This window comes from Eulemur rufifrons, chromosome 30 (genome assembly GCF_041146395.1).
Source record: "Eulemur rufifrons isolate Redbay chromosome 30, OSU_ERuf_1, whole genome shotgun sequence".
Classification (NCBI taxonomy): domain Eukaryota; kingdom Metazoa; phylum Chordata; class Mammalia; order Primates; family Lemuridae; genus Eulemur; species Eulemur rufifrons.
The window spans coordinates 53,436,840-53,454,626 of NC_091012.1; the positions used below are offsets into that span (position 1 = coordinate 53,436,840).

The window sequence follows — 17,787 nt, forward strand, 5'->3', positions numbered from 1 at the left end:
GACTACTTTGAGAAACTCTTTGGCAATTTCATATAAAGTTAAATACTCATCTTTCCTAAGATCCAGAAATTCCACTCCTAGGTATTTACCCAAGAGAAGAAAGCATATGTCAACAATAAGTCATAGATAAGAATGTTTAAAGCAGCCTTATTCGTATCAGCCTCAAAGTGGAAACAATCCAAAATTCATCAACAGGAGAATAGATTTGAAATGTGTATATCAACATAATGGAATATTTAATAATGAAAAAGAAACTTTTGATATGCTCAACAATATAGATGAATCTCAAAAACATTAGATTATGCAACAGAAGCCAGATACAAAAGGGTACATACTGAATGATTCCATTTTTATGACACCAAAACTAATGTATGTTGATAGAAATCAGATGGTAGGGGCGGGGAGCCTGCTTGGAAATGGGCACAGGGAAATTTTTCTGCAAGAATGGACATGTTCTGTTTCTTGTTTCTGGAGTGGCAGTTTACATGAGTGTATACAATTGTCAAAATTCATCAAATTGTTAACTTAAGATGTATGCATTTCATTATACATTAATTATATCTTTTAAAACTGTTGGATATGACTTAAGGGATGTCATTTTAAAAGAGAAAAACTTGCAAATCAAATAAAAAATACATTTTTAGAAACAAATTAAATTTCATTATTATTGGATTAACTTATGTATTTAAATACAAATACTAAATGGACAATAGTTTGTATTTTTCATTTCAATATAACTTCTAAATCAGTGTCAGTTTGTTTTTTTCCCTTAGTTAGGGCAGCGGTCCCCAACCTTTTTGGCACCAGGGACCATTTTCATGGAAGACAATTTTTCCATGGACCAGGGAGCAGGGAGATGGTTTTGGCATGATTCAAGCGTATTACATCTATTGTGCACTTTATTTATATTATTATTACATTGTAATATATAATGAAATAATATGTATGCTTTTATTTGCATTTCCCTAATGACTATGTTTAGCATTTTTTCATGTGCTCCTTTCAACTCACCATAGGTTGGGGACCCCTGGGCTAGGGCATGAGGAAGAAGCCTTAATATGTAAACTGAAATATAAAATGGCACTTGGTAGAATGTGATTCTATCTATACATATAAAAGTATGTATAAATTACTATTACTACTGTAGAACACAAAAGAATTCCAACAAATGTGTTTACACAGAAAATTGATTATAGTTCTTGACTAGTACTGCTCTCCTTGAGAGTATATAAAAGGGTCAGGCTCAAGGCCATTTCTATGAATAAGCTGAAGCTGCTGTTTGGAAGGTAAAGACACAAACAAGTTCAGTTGTGCAAACCATTATCCCATGAAATCCTCTGAATCTTTGTGCTGTCAGCCTGTAAAAACTGGAGGTCTCTGGGAAATCATCTGAGTCTAACTAAGATCCAGAAGCGTGAATTAACTTCCCCAAGTCTTCACAGTCAAAAATTGTGCTGGAATTTAAATTCCAGTACTTTGATTCTCTGTTATGATTAATTCAGCAAACATATCTACTTTTGCAGGTTCTGCAGGTAAAAGCATACCAACTTGCCATTAAGAAACCTCACTGCCAATGAAAAACTTGACATTTATGTAGCACTTATAAAGAGCTTTCATATAACATACATTGTGAAGTGACCAGGATAGTATTATTATTGTCCTTACTTTAACTGATGAGACAGACCCATGTAGAAATAGTAGATAAAGCTTATAGGCTTATCATTATGGCTAAATGAACCAGAGCTAACTTCAGATTTGCTTCTATTTAAAAAACCAATTCACAAAGTACTTATAAAGTCTGTCACTGTAACTTTAACCTGATTGCTTCTTATTTTTCTTTCTTTTTTGTTTTTGTTTTTGAGATAAGGTCTTGCTCTGTCTCCCAGGCTAGAGTATGGTGGTGTCATCATAGCTTATTTCAACCTCAAACACCTGGGCTTGAGCAATCCTATTGCCTCAGCCTCCCAAGTAGCTGGGACTAGAAGCATGTGCCACCACGCCCAGCTAATTTTTCTACTTTTTGTAGATATGGGGTCTTGCTCTTGCTCAGGCTGGTCTTGAACTCCTGGGCTCAAGCGATCCTCTCACCTTGGCCTCTCAAAGTGCTAGGATTACAGGCATGAGCCACTGTGCCCAGCCTGCTTCTTGTGTTTCTTAATACAACTTTCTAGAAAATGTAATTTTACGGGAATGCAACCCCTTTAAATCTCTCTGCTTCTGTGTGTTTCTTTTTCCCATGTTCCCACTTTTTAATTGTGAACTTTTTCCCATGGTTCAGTCCTTGGTTCTCTGGTCTTCACTTGCTATATTACATCCTATACTAAGCCTGCTTTGGTTCTCACAAGGATATGACTTCCAGATGTGTATTTCAAACACTCATCTCTCTCCTCAGATTCAGTTCTACATTTCCAATGGCTTGTTATTTCTAGTTTGATAGCCTTTCACTTCAAAATCAACTGACATCTAAAATGAAATTCATCATTTTGTCTGCAAAACCATCTATCATTTCTCCTTAACATCCAAACCCAAAATCTTGGTGCTACCTTTGACCTTTCCCCTTGCACAGTCAGAAAGTCTTCCCCTCCTTTCCTCACGGTGTTTCCTTAATCTTTGACTATCCTGGCTTATGCCCTAATTGTCTCACATCTGGATAATTAGGCCAGCCCTCTCTCTAGCCTCTGCCTTCAGCTCTATCATCTACCTCTAATCCATCTCCCTACATTATCACCAAATTAGCCTTCCCTCTCCTTGCTTTCATCTGGTCATTATCCTGCTCAAACACCTCTGATAGCGATTCAACATTCTACTGAAGAAAGCCCAAACATTCAAAGTTTCTGAAAATCTGACCTCAACTACTACTCTTCTCTATGTGAATCTACTGGTTTAGCCAAAAGGATCCACTCACTGTGCCTTAAACATGCCTTATAGTGTCCTACCTCTTAGCCTTGGTCCCTGCTTGTTTCCTCCTAAGTTAGAATGCCTTCACAGGGTGTTCTCGTTTTTCAAAGCCCCCTCTAATCATACCTCTTCTGTTCAACCTCAGCGCAAAGGTATCTCTTTTACCTTTGACTTTGCATGGCATATATTGTCTATATTATTCAAATACTATTCAAAAGTCTTGGGTTTTTTTCCCCATTTCATGCAGGTGTATTATCTCTTCAGGTGGACCTTGGAAGTCCTTGATCACCAAATCCTGAGCCTTGCTCCTAAGTCAGTGCTTAATAATTCTTTGTTGGTCGATTGACAGCGGAGGTTATTTTTTATCCATCTGAAGTTCAGAGCATAAATTTTCCATTTTTAAATACTTTTATGCATACTCTGCTTAGCTGAAGTAAAGGACAATGTTAACTCTTATGTTTTTAATGAAGATTTTCCAAAGTATATTGACTCAGATCTGGTTATTCGGATGGTGATTTGAGGATGGTAAATGTTGCATTTCTAAAACTAGACACTGGGAACAGTTCCAGAGATAGGGCTGTACATTCTAAACAGGGACATCTTTACCCTGGGCAGTTTTAATACTTAAAGTTCATTTACCCTTAATTACCTTGAAAATTAAGTTAGCTGTAATTATTTTTTAACATAAATAAATTCTAAGAGGTGAAATTTATATAACTGGCAACACAGGCCCTGGAATCTTACTTCACTATAATGGACATCCATCATCCCAGCATCTTCTTTCATTGCTCCTTCTTCTTCTACATTGGGAGTAATTTTCTTGAAGGCTGAACATCCATTAGGGAATAATTCTGTGTGAATATAAAACAGCGGGGTAAATTTATAAAAAAGCGTTTGGTAAATAATAGTGAGTCTTATAGGAATTAGAGATTTTTAAATAAATAGATATTTTTGTAAGGATCAAAGTCCTAAGTACAATCTTCTGTTAATATATTCTATCAATCTATTTCCCAAACAGTGAGCTCAAGTTACTTACAATTCTCTGACTATGCATCACCTTCAATGGCTAGTATAGATGTTCCCCTAGTGTAATCTAAATAAACATTTTTAGTAAAACTTTAATCCTGTGCACATTTGTGATCCATCATGTAAACAAGAGGGCAGGTACTTTTCAGGTAACCACTGAATGATCTTTAGTAACCCCGTCTAATGCCTAATTTCACTGAGAATTGGGAAAGGAAATGAGTCAATGGAGGAGGCCTAAGCCTAGGATTTGTAAGAGAGGCAGGAAATAAACAGATTGCAGGGATGAAACATCCTTGGAGAAAACAGGATGGGCACTGAAAGAACCACAGCTTCTGGAGTTAGACCCAGCTCTATCACTGTGATTTTTTGGACATGTCTATCTTCCTGGGACTGCAACAAGTTTAACTTTTGTAAAATAGGGATACTTTATGAGAATTAAATGAAATGTAAAGTGTTTAGAACAGAGCCTGGCATATAAGAAGTATCCAACGAATTATTACCAAACAAGCTTACCAATAAACAAACTAGCTTTCCCAAGATAGAATAAAACACTTGCTGCCAGATGGCCCCCTGGGAAATAGGAAGTGAACTCAAGCTGAGAACAGCTGCTGTAGGATTGTGGACCAAATTGTTGCTGTCAAGCAAGAGTCTAGGTGTAGAGGCTATGTAGTTGCCCTAGAGATTGTGAAACATGTCCAAACACTCCTCCTGTGGCTACCTTTACCCTCATCTAAGTGGGCTGTAATTTTAGAGCTCAAGGAAAATTCAGCTTCCTTATAAAGGAATCTGATAGCCAGTGAGAAAGTTTCCTTCTGATAGTGGTTGGTCACAAAGGGATCAAATAGCGGTTGCAATCTATTGTTCATAACCTCTCTAATAGTGATGCTTAGAGATAATGAAATTTACTCACAACTAAGTATCTGGTACTCTTGCTGGGGTTAGAGGTTGGGGAAGGAAGAAGGAAGGTTTAAGAAAGCCAGATCTCATGTTCAAGAGATTTCTCAGAATTCTGGTGGAAAAAAGGTCACATATCAGGGTTTGGATTTTGCCAATTCTTCTTGTCTAAATGAAAGATAATTAGACATACATTTTCTGGGTAAGATGCTTGATAGAACATGAGTTATCAAGTAGTCACTGCACTTCTATGAGAGAGAGAAGAAAGTCTGGAAGGGAAAGATGGGGTTATTTTGAAGTATTCTTTTAAGAAGGGAGAAATACATGGGAGTAGTCAGAGGGTTTCCATTAAGGAAGAAAGAGAGGCAGAAATGAAAGTGATATTTACTTTCACTTGCCAAATTTTAGGGCCATTTTTGTTCAAAGAAATTAGGTAATAAAAGGCAATGAAGGTAGAACATGTTTCATGTCTGAAGATAAGCATGTCTAAAATGGTCTGTTATAGACATTTAGAGAGTTCTAGTCAAAGTATTGGACCACAAAAAGATAAGGAGCTTGTACCAGAATGTAAATCAATTCCTCATTTCCTTGTTCAATAAAGTCTATCTATTAAAAAAGGTATATGTATACCATGGAGTATTACTGAGCTGTAAGAAATAATGGTGATATGGCATCTCTTTTGTTCTCCTGGAGAGAGTTGGAACCCATTCTATTAAGTGAAGTATCCCAGGAATGGAAAAACAAGCACCACATGTACTCACCAGCAAATTGGTTTCCCTGATCATCACTTAAGTGCACATTTGGGAATAACACCAATTGGGTATCGGACTGAGGTGGGGGGTGGGGGGAGGGGATGGGTGTATACCTACATAATGAGTGCGATGCGCACTGTCTGGGGAATGGACACGCTTGAAGCTCAGACTCAGGGGGATGGGGGGGGGACATGGGCAATATATATAACCTGAACTTTTGTACCCCCATAATAAGCTGAAATAAAAAAAAAAGGTCAGCTGAATTAAACAAGAGTATTTAGTGATGTGGCTGATTTACATTCAGGACAATAGTCCTAATCTTGCTGTAAACAAGTAACAAACTGTTCTCAGGCTAGCAGCTGGTCTGTGGGACACCCTGTGTAGTAGTGCATTAGGAGAACTTTCTGAAATTTGGAAGAAAACATCCCACTTGATTACATGTATGAAGTCAAAAGCTAGGCAGCACAAAAGAAGAGGGCCCAAGACTAGAGTGATGAGATAAAGAATGTAGTTTTTATCAAAGAAGAGGGTCAATCTCTAAAGCCCTCAGGCAGTGAGGTCCATGACTACAAAAAAAATTCCTGTCTGTTCAGAAGGGACTATTACTTTAAGTTATTCCTGAATGTAGGGTTTTTCTGGAATGCTGTGATTTAGGGGAGGACAAAGAAAGGCATTCTCCTATGCCTGAGATCAGATGAGGCTAAAAGCATCTTGGGAGAGAGTCTTCTGGTATGTATCTTAAGTAGAAGTAGGTCAAATTATGTTTTATCTCAGGAACAAAGATGTAAACATCCACTTTGGGATTTTTTTTTTTTTTTTGAGGCAGGGTCTTGCTCTGTCACTGGGACTTAGAGTGCATTGGTGTCATCATAGCTCACTGCAACCTCAAACTACTGGGCTCAAGTGATACTCCTGCCTCAGCCTCCCAAGTAGCTTGGACCGCAGGCATGTGCTACTATGCTCGGCTAATTTTTGTATTTTCTAGTATTTTTTCTTGTAGAGACAGGGCCTTGCTACATTGCTCAGGCTGGTCTCAAACTCCTGGGCTGAAGTGATCTTCCCACCTCAGCCTCCCAAAGTGCTACCACTTTTGGAATTTCTTGTCCACATCATTTAATGTAAAGATGACTATTGTGGCTTTTCAGCTTCAGAGTCCAATATTCTTGCTAAGCATGTTATCTTAATTCATATGCCTGACAATATTAATATCTCTCTACCTAGAGAAGAGATATATCCCTCCCACTTTTTGCTTAAGTTATCAACACCCATCAATAGCCAATGATATCAGGATCCTTTTGTTTGTTAGTTCTGGAAAGATTTTCAGATGAAACAAGTTGCTGAATCTGGAACTGGCCAGTGTATATATCCCAATAGATGGAGGCATCTGTTTAAGGGATCTCACGTAGACCTATGCAGCCTTGTATAAGGGGGTCCTAGAAAGTCTGCCATCAGTCTCTCTGGTATTTGACCTGGATTCTTGACCTTGCCCTTCATAGCTGTAGCTTTTATACTCCTGAATGCTGTCCTAAGGAAAGTAAGATGGAAACTGTCAAGATAGAGACCACAACCTTGAATACAAGTTACTCCATGAAAAAAGGGGGAGAAGTTTGAAGGATGGAATAGCAGTCCAACCCTTGATAAAATACGACTGCTAGTCAGAAGGATAAGAGGTAAGAGTCCTGAGGGAAGGGCAAGAAGAGAAAAGGCTGTGGCTGGGGAAAAAAAAAAAACAAAAGAATAAAAAGCTTTGTGGAACTTAAGCTATCAGATCCTGGGTACAAAGACTTGGGAAAGAGACCAACATTACCCTAAAAGGAATGAAAAAAAAACCACACTCTGTGGGAAAGGAAATTCCTTTTTCTGGGTTGAAGGGGGAACCCTGCAGGCCTTGAAGCTTTGCTGAACCTAGGATGCTATTTGGTGGCAGAAGAATGCAGAGACTTGACTCATCTTCCCTGGAGAAAACAGTTGCACCCTCTCTCAGGAAAAGAGAGGAGAGAGAGAAGTACATATAAATCTAGCCTCCAGAGAATGTAATCTAGAAATTTGGAGGTTTTCAACAAAATCATAATAAGGAAATTCTGACTTTTTAAAAATTTTATATTTTGGGGGATAAGAAGAATAACTAAACCAAGCATCACTATTTCAAGGTGACTTCGGTAAAGGGAAGAGCATGATAACCCTTAAGGTCTCTCTGGTAGAAAGAGCAAAAGCTTAGGCTGCCTGGAAGAAGTCTGTGGGAAGGGGCAGGGAGAACTCCTTCCCCTTTCCCTGTCAGTTCAGTGCCTGAGACAATGAAGAAAAGGATCTGGAAATGGTCCCTCACTGGTGTTGTGTAGGACCCCAAGCTCTTGCCTGCTTAGGCAACTATCCAACAACATAAAGTAACTTTTTTTTCTTAAAAACTGTAAACAGCATAACATCTGCTTCCAATATGTCAACTGCTAAGTAGTAATTTATTCCAAATTTTTTTTTTTAATTTTTATAATGGACTTCAAGAGAAATGGCTTAGGAATTTGAGAGAACAGAAAATTTGAACAGGAATTTGAGAAAAAAATTTTTGGCAATGGGTATGCGCCAGGGATTAAAAATTTTAAATGGCTATGTATCAGGGATTTAAAACTCTCCATCTCTTTTGTCTTCATTATATTAATAGAAAACAGACCTCTGCAGCTGCCCAATTACCTTTGTTAAATAAGTTGGTCTTAACTGTAAGTTCAACTTTTTTTTTCCAGTTCTGCACTCAAATGTATTTTTATTTATTCTGCAAATATCCAGGTCTTATCTAGACTTCAAAAAAGTCCACTAATTCTGTTGGATTGTGGTGTTCTCAAACTGGATGGCAGATTAACAGATTAAGTTTATAATTTGTGTTTTAAATTAGTAGTTGACCTTGGTCTAACTATTACAGTTTAATCAGCTAATTAACAAAAGAAAAGGTGTTTTGGATCGTATGAATCATTGAAGCTAAGGGGGGGAAACCCTGAGGATTTTACTGCTACTACCATTTTAGAATAAGGTTTTCTAGTTTAAGCAAATAGAATTTTCCAGGTTTAAAATAGATGGCACCTATATAAATATGTAAACTTCTCTTAATTTAAGCATTATTTTTGTTTAAAATTCAAAACAATATTTTCTCCTCAGCAAAGGGCTCTTTGATTTCTGTGAAGAATAAATTCTAAAAAACCTTGAGGGTGTTATGAAATATTTAAATGACTAGTTAAAAACACTGTTTCTACTTGTTGAAACACATCACAGTTTGGTGTTCAAGCTAGCTGCTTCATGCTAATGTCCAAAAAGCAATAGCAAGAAGTTGTATTTCTAAAGCTTAAGGATTGATAATGAAGATACATAATTCTTGATTTTTCCTTCGTTTTAAGTTCTTTGTACTTGTGAAAAACCCTCAAAAATTCTAGGGAAATAGTTTTAATATATTTAACTATTTTCAAAATCTAAAGGGTACAGTCTTATACTTAGTGGACATAAAACTCTTATTTCAGATTTCTACTCATTAGAAAGATGAAATAGTATTAACCTAATTTCTCTGAAGACATACCTAAAATCATATTTAGTACTGTGTTTAAGATTCTCATATTTGTCAGTTTATTAGGAATTGCAGTGTGCAATTTCAATATTTATTTATACTGTGATTCTATGGGCATACCAGTGATTTAAAAAAAAAAACTCTAATGGGGCCTTATTTTGATAACTAATCTCCTTTTCCATTTCAAAACCACAGATGTACAAAAAAAGAAGAAAACTAAAGTATACCAATTTCAAACAAATGGATTGTTAAAAAGAATTTCAGTATCAAACAGAAAGTGTTCATTTAAAATGTAAGTAAAATGAATCTACATTTTAATTGTGATATTATATTTTTCTGAAAAAATTCTCCACATGGGTGTTGTTATATGACATAATTGAGCACTGAGCCACATATGTGAAATGAAAGCTACACAGTTACCTGTAGGAATTCTGGAATTAAAAAACAAAACAAAACATGGTTGTGTTCCCATAGCCAAAGCCAGAGCGATCTGACTCCTGTAAGTTGGTTTCACTTTGTCCTATCATTACTCGTTCAACATCCTTATAGGAAGTAGCCTGGACACTGCAATAGACAGTGGGAGATTCCTTGATTGCAATCTTCACTGCCAATCAATTTGTAAACCTAACTCAACTGTTTTCCTATTTGAGTAGGTACAGTAGTCAACAATACTGTGTTTGGAAAGGGAAGCTTTCAGGCAGATTCCTTAATTAGGAATCTTGAATTAGGAATACAGAGCTGCTGGCTCCTGATGCCCTTTGAGGGTATGACTCCCTTTTAAAACCTAGGTATCAGTGCCCTAAAGTGGCCAGAGAGACATAGTATGTGGGCAGTTGTTGGGGAAGTTGACGCGCATGAGGGGAAATAAATGATCTGTATTATCCTGAGCTTCTCATGAGCCCTGAGAAGAATTTAATTGTGGCAATCTTCCAGGGAGAGACAGTCTTGGAAAATAAATATTGGGCATCAGGCCTGGCCCTGTACTATTTAATTTATTCTTGTAGCCTCTAATGAAAGCAGAAGGTAAAACGAACAATCCGGTCTTTTTTATATATATACATAACAACTTCTGTTTAACACTGAATGAGATCGAAGGTGAACATATTTTTCAGAGCTCAATTATATCACATTCACTGTTGCAAGCTACAAAGATAAAAACTATTGTGCTGAGTGGAATCCACCCCCTCCCAATCTCTAAGAATACAAATATCTTACTTTTTCGATGGAGAAACTCTGCAACCAGAGCTGCTACATGGACATAACACATCGCAGCCTGAAAAGAGATGACAAGGAAAGAATTGTCAGAATGTGTCCAAGAGATTTTGAAAAGGTTTTGGCTAGAACAAAGTAGTTCTTAAGTAGTCACCTCTGAAAAATCTCCATTTTTAATATGAATCTTGGCCATGCTATCCAGCCAGGTTTTCCTGAGCTCTGGGGTGCTTGCATAGGACTTGGCTAAGCTATACTGGAGGTCAATTAGCATCTCAGGGTCTTTCTCATGCTCTTTCATTTGGGCAGTGGCCATAAGAACGGTACGGATTCTCTTGGTCAAGTCTTTGACTTCTGTGGGAAAAGCAGTTGCCTAATTTCAAAACAAACAAAAAGACATGTTCAACAATAATATCAACGTGCTCTAAAGCTCGGCATCCAATCTTGAGAACACAATAGCGATTTTTACTTCTTATTATAATTCTTGGTATTCCATGTAGCATGTCTAGTGTTTTAAATGATTATTTTAAAAATACGTGACTAGCCCAGGCTTCAAAGGCTCTAACCTCGGTGACAGTATAATCATAGGACATAAAAGCATTACCTCTGGAACCAGACTACCTGGCTTTGAGCCCTAGATCTTCCATTGTAAATTCCACAGCCATGAGAGTGATCTATGTTTGCCATTTACTTATAACACTAACTAAAAATTGACAGCTTACTATGTACCAGGCACTGTTCTGGGTGCTTTGCATGTTTCAATTTTTACAATAACCCTCTAAGTTAAGTATTATTACAAGTCATCTTAACCAGTGTGAAAACTAAGGCCTGGAGCAATTAAGTAGCTTGGCCAAAGTCTGCCAACTGGTAAGTCGAGGCAGGATTTACACACAGGCAGTCAGGCTCAGTGCTGGTGCTCTCAGCCCCTCTTCCATGCTGACGATCACACCTCCTCCGTCACTGACTATCACATACTAAGGAGAAAGCCATACTGTGAAAATTTCTATTTACACAAATGAGAGGTCATGAATTACAGAACACTCCAAAGAGTTGAAAGAAATCATTAACCTTTCAAAGGGTTGGTTTTGGCCCAGAGAACACCAATTCAGAGTTTTCTCTTCACCCTAGCCACTGCTAAGAAAGTCCTATCACTTCCTCTTAACCCCCACTGGAGTAATCACAATTATCTGTACGGTTTAGAGAAGATGAGGAAGGGACGGCCACGTAGTAGGGTTAAGGAGATTTTTAATGTGAATATAATAAGATGTGGAGGAAATGGTTTTAAAAACTGCCACCCTGACTCTTAAAAATAATAATTATATACATAAAGTCCCTTCTTATACATTAACAGAGATCCCATTTATTGCAGGAAAGACATACTTTGTTGTAATAGGGTTTGTTGGTAATGACTGCCCTAACAAAATAAAACTAAGTAAGTCATTTCAGAAACGAGTCAAGGAAAATAAAAAGATTCTTATCAAGGAAAGCTAACACAAGCCCCACTTACTTAGAAAAACTTGCCAATCTACCTATATAACGTGGCATTAAGGATGGAGACAATTGAGCATAAATGGTGCAAGTTATTTCTATGTTCATGGGATTAGCTAGAGCATATATTGATCCCCTGGGGAACCAGCAGAACTGGCTGGAAAGCAAACTTTCCCAGCATGAGAGTGGCTGGCACTACTCAGTGTTTTTATACAGTGCAAGCAATGTTCCTATGGGAATATTTTTTGGTAGATGGATTATACACATCCCAAACATCAAGTATGCTGTGACTGTGAGCTTTTAATTTTTCTTCAGATTTTACACGATATTGTCAAATTATTCTGGAAGATGACCTTTCCCAAGAATAAGCATGATTCATTCTTTGGGAGCAAAAGTCCTCTATTGGCAAAGGATTCTTCTTCCCTTGTGTATATGTATCGCTAAAGATCAGAACCTGCACTCCATGCAATGAAGCAACAGATGAATTTTTACAATGCTATAGGTTGTAAGCATATAGGAAAGAAAAAGAAATGGTGATCAGGGTCTTGGGTTTGGCCTCAGCTATCTCTTAAGAATGACAGTCTTGGGCTTGGATTTGCTAATAAATACCTATGGCAAGCTACAATCAGTTAGATGATATTTTTTTGAAACTCACAAAACCATCAAATAATGAATCCCTTCTGTGCCATTCCTCATCCATTGGCAATGGATCAGGCAGCTGTTAGCTATTGTAAGAAATGAGATTATGTAAAGTTTCAAACTCAGCACTTAATTAACCAATATTAAAAATGATGACAATTGTTAAGAAAGAAAGGATCTATTTATTTTCTGAGAAAGTTTAGAAATCAAGTCAGAAAAAAATTCAGATTCTACTTGCTGTAACAACTGTGTTTACACAGTACATTCCTTCATCCTTCTATTCAAAATAATATTGAATGTCTGCTCTGTACCACGTAGTGTTTTTGGTTCTAGAGATACAGCGGTGTACAAGACAGAGCCCTTAATCAAGGTTCACATTCCATATACTCTACACTAGCAAAAGTTGTGAATCCAATGATAGCTTAAGAATATAAACTTCCTTGATAGTGAAGGTGGTTCTAACTTTTTACTCAAAGTGAGAACATACCTTCATAGGTCTGTCACTATTTGCAAAATTATTGATAATGAATAAAGACTCCTGAAATCTTGATCCTCCGCTTAATGCAACATCAGCTATCAGCTGGCTTACAGCAATTATTATCTGTGGGAAGAAGCAAACATGGTTTTCCAAATGGCTTTTGAACAAAGGCTGCTTACTCTCATTATTGTATAAGCACAGAGGCACTCATATGAAATGTTTCTTTTAAAGATTCTACATTGTAGCATCATAATCTATTTTCCTCATGTATGAGGGATTTAAATTCTTCTACTTTCATGAAACAATTTCAAATTTTATTGGGAACTTTCTTGGTTAGATGTAAATAATTCTTCAAAACTCAAAAACATAGCTAGATCTAAAACTTTTCCCAATAATGAACTGATACAATGGTGGTCAGGTCTCCATTTTCAATATGCTTGCTAGGTAGTAGCTATGGCAAAGTCGGAAATGATTTTTTTTATGGTTTCTCATTCCTTTTTACTAGTCTATTTAAGTGTGCTGGACTTCCAAGTCCAGTATCTCAGCAACCTTCTTTGTTTTTGACCAGGGTTTACCTAGTTTAATAGCAGTTTATGCAACAACAGCCTTTAATGGTACTTTTTGATTTCTCACACTCCCTTGGATGAACGCCAAATTGATTCATGCTAAGATGTTAATGGCTGGATGCTTTACCATTGGTCCTGGGAAGCAGGATATAGTAGTAGCTATGGGTGTGGGCTCTAGAGTCAAACTTCCTTAGATTCAAATCTTGACTTCATCAATTATTTACTGTGTGGCTTTGGGAAAGCTATTTAACCTTTCTGTGCCTCACAGTTCCCATTTGTAAAATGGGGATGATAACAATCTCTAGTTTATAGAGTTGTTATGAGGATTAAAGAGATCATAATCATAGTACTAGTTAACCCTTTATTGAGCACTTACTATGTACCAGGCACTGTTCTAAGTCTACATACACATCTATTAATTCATCGATATTTAAATAAAGGACTTGAGAGAACTGATGCTTTGACCCAGAAGAAGAATCCTAATGGGGAATTTTAAGCACACTGGCATACTAATTAGAGCAATGTTGTGGGGAAAGCTAGATTTTTCTAGTGACACCTCATATATTAATAAAAGCAAATAGTGAAATGTGTAATGCTGGCTGACTCTAGTATGCAAAATTATATAGCAGATTTTTACAAAAAGCATATACAGTTATTCCTGTTAGATTTTCACATTACTGATGACACTTTTCAAAAAGGTGTTTATGGTCGTTTCTCCATTAATAACCCTGTCTCCATTAAAAAACTCCAATGTGACAAATCACGGCAGTGATATTATAAATAGGACCAAGGATTTCCCATATTACAAAGTGGCCTACTGAGCCAAGAATTCCCAAGTGTGGTTTAGTTCCGAGCTATTTCGTCAAATAAGCACAGAAATGTAGAGACTTTAAATAATAACTATCATGTAATAAGTGTTTATAATGTGCTAGGCATTGTGCCAGACACTACACATACTTTATTTTTAACCCTCATGATAAGCCAATAAGGTGATACACACTTGGCCTAATTTTACAGATAAGGAAACTGGTTCAGCCAGATTGAGTAAATTGCCTAGGGTCACACAGCAAGTAGCTGAGCTATGATTTAAGTCCATGTTTTCCACTAAACCTTGAGACTTCTCTCTTTAAATAAGTGGGCATGCTAGAGCATGGAAAAGATAAAGTGCGTTATTACCTGTTAAGTCATATCTAACAAGCTTGTTGTTTAATCATATAAAAACCCTATGAGCTAGGTACTAATATTTACCCCTATTTTACATTTGAAGAAACTGAAACACTGAGAGGCTAAGGAAGTAACTTGCTCCCTGTCACATAGTGTGTGGTAGTTCTAGAATCTGAATTAGATCCTATTCTCTTAAAACCTATGCTCTAGAGCAGCTCTGTCCAATAGAAATATGATGGGAGCCACATATGTAATTTTCAATTGTCTAGCAGCCACATTAAAAAAGAGACATAAATGAAACTTATTTTTTTTTTTTTTGAGACAGAGTCTCGCTTTGTTGCCCAGGCTAGAGTGAGTGCCGTGGCGTCAGCCTAGCTCACAACAACCTCAAATTTCTGGGCTTAGGCGATCCTACTGCCTCAGCCTTACAAGTAGCTGGGACGACAGGCATGTGTCACCATGCCCGGCTAATTTTTTCTATATATATTTTAGTTGGCCAGATAATTTCTATTTTTTTTTTTTTTAGTAGAGACGAGGTCTCACTCTTGCTCAGGCTGGTCTCGAACTCCTGACCTTGAGCGATCCACCCACCTCGGCCTCCCAGAGTGCTAGGATTACAGGCATGAGCCACCACGCCCGGCCATGAAACTTATTTTTAATACCTTTTACTTAACCTAATACATCCAATATATCATTTTGACATATAATCAATTGATATATTTTATTTTATATGTACTTAGTCTTCAAAAGCCAATATGTATTTTATACGTTCAGCACATCTCAATTTGGACAAACCACAGTCAAGTGCTAAATGCCACATTGTATTGGGTAGCTCTAGATCTTAATCTAGAGGATAAAGATCTAAGAGAAGAAAGATGAAGAGGTGCTTTGATTTTCACTGACCTGCAGATGTGTCCTCAAGAAGGTTTTCCTTTTGGTATACTCAAAGTTGTTTCTCATCAAAAGATACAAAAGTGCAGAAGCTTCATTCCTGGTTGAGCTAATCTTCGAAGTGCAGCACTTTAAAACCTCATAGCAAAATGCAGCACACATATTTACTCTTCCTTTGAAAAAGGCTGAGGGAAACTAATGAACAGGGAAAAGAGAAATAAGTATCTGAAAACCCAATCATAAAATCAATCGAACATCCAGTGCCTACTATATATCCTCACCTAAAACTATGCTGGGTGCTTTGAGGATACAAAATCAACATAAAGTGGGCTCTGCTCTCAAGCATGAAGACCAGCAGGTATCAAAGATAGAAAAATTTCTGCCAGTATACAAGTTACTACAAAGATGGAAAGATACAGAATATAAATGTTACAGATTTGAGGAGAGCTTAAGAGAGTCTGAAACATACAATAAGTAGGTTTTCAATATGTATTGAATGAATGAATGACTGAAATGATAAATGACAGGTCTCAAACAAGGCCTTAAAAATGGGAAGGCTGGCCGGGCGCGGTGGCTCACACCTGTAATCCTAGCACTCTGGGAGGCCGAGGTGGGCGGATCGTTTGAGCTCAGGAGTTCGAGACCAGCCTGAGCAAGAGCGAGACCCCATCTCTACTAAAAATAGAAAGAAATTATATGGACAGCTAAAAATATATATAGAAAAAAAATTAGCCGGGCATGGTGGTGCATGCCTGTAGTCCCAGCTACTCGGGAGGCTGAGACAGGAGGATCGCTTGAGCTCAGGAGTTTGAGGTTGCTGTGAGCTAGGCTGACGCCACGGCACTCACTCTAGCCTGGGCAACAGAGTGAGACTCTGTCTCAAAAAAAAAAAAAAAAAAAAAAATGGGAAGGCTAGCTAGGCTCAATGGCTCATGCATGTAATCCTAATACTTTGGAAGTCTGAGGTGGGAGGATCACGTGAGGCTGGGAGTTTGAGACCAGCCTATGCAACAAAGCAAGACCCCCATTTCAACAAAAAAATTAAAAAAAAAATAGCTGGGCATGGTGGTGTGCACCTATAGTCCCAGCTACTTGGGATGCTGAGGTGGGAAGATCACGTGAGCCCAGGAGTTCAAGGCTGCAGTGAGCTATGATCGCACCACTGTACTTCAGCCTGGGCAACAGAGTGAGACCCTGTCTAAAAAAAAAAAAAAAAGGAAGGCCAACCTTCATGACTTACTCTTTTGCTTTCTATTTAAACAGTTCTTTATATTCTTAACTATTCTTAACTTCCAAGTGCTGGGAAAATTATAGCTAAAAATATATTCAGCAAGTGAAGTTCATCTTTAACAAAATGGGATATAGGTAAAGTGTACACATAACGTGCATCCTCTACTCATCAACAGTGTTAATTAAGATACATTTTGGCATAGAAAAAAAGTATAAAAATGACTACCTAATTCTCAAAACAACCAAATGGCCTGTTACTTTCAAAATGTACTCAGTCTGCTTTGTGGAAGATAAGCCATACATACAACATAGGCTTTTTACAATGTCCCATGTGTACAGGTCTAGGCAAGCAAGTAGTAAGCTGCTTCAGGGTACGCAACAGATGTTTTCTTCTTCAGAGAGTGTGAAGCTAAAGGGCCACCCTTTGAAAATTATTTCTTGGGAACCTTGAATTTAAACTCATGTTATATGAATCTACCTTCTTTATTTTACCTTAATACCAAGTGCAATACTATGCAGGTAATGAATGCTTAACAAATGTTTTCTGATTGGTTGGGAAATCTCATTAATAGTTTCACCAAATTAAACCAACTCTTGCTGAACAAGATATTCTAGTATGAAAATAAACATTTAAGGGCTGGGCACGGTGGCTCATGCCTATAATCCCAGCACTTCGGGAGGCCAAGGTGGGACAATCACTTGAGGACAGGAGTTTGAGACCAGCCTGGGCAATATAGTGAGACCCCATCTCTACAAAAAAGTGTTAAAAATTAGCCAGGCTAGTGTATGCCCAGCTATGCGGGAGGCTGAGAGGCAGGAAGACCACTTGAGTCTAGAAGTTCAAGGCTGCAGTGAGCTATGATGGTGCCACTGCACTCCAGCCTGGGTGATAGAGCAAGACCCTGTCTCCTCCCACACACACAAAAAAAGGAAAACAAATTAAGGGATGGCATAGCTACAGTGTAGTTAATCCCTACACTAAGTCTTCTACCCATTATTACTCACTTC

The 17,787-nt window shown here is 37.6% G+C and overlaps 1 protein-coding gene across 1 annotated transcript in view; it reads right to left on the reverse strand.

Moving 5' to 3' along the window:
* The window catches only part of DOCK11 (dedicator of cytokinesis 11), a 172,496-nt gene that overhangs the window by 19,130 nt on the left and 135,579 nt on the right, over nt 1-17,787 (reverse strand). The window contains exons 41-45 of the mRNA XM_069462875.1: nt 15,562-15,744; nt 12,938-13,051; nt 10,481-10,696; nt 10,330-10,387; nt 3,643-3,749 (exon numbers count right to left, since the gene is read on the reverse strand). Coding sequence (XP_069318976.1) covers nt 3,643-3,749; nt 10,330-10,387; nt 10,481-10,696; nt 12,938-13,051; nt 15,562-15,744 — 678 coding nt within the window. The remainder of the gene's footprint in view (nt 1-3,642; nt 3,750-10,329; nt 10,388-10,480; nt 10,697-12,937; nt 13,052-15,561; nt 15,745-17,787) is intronic.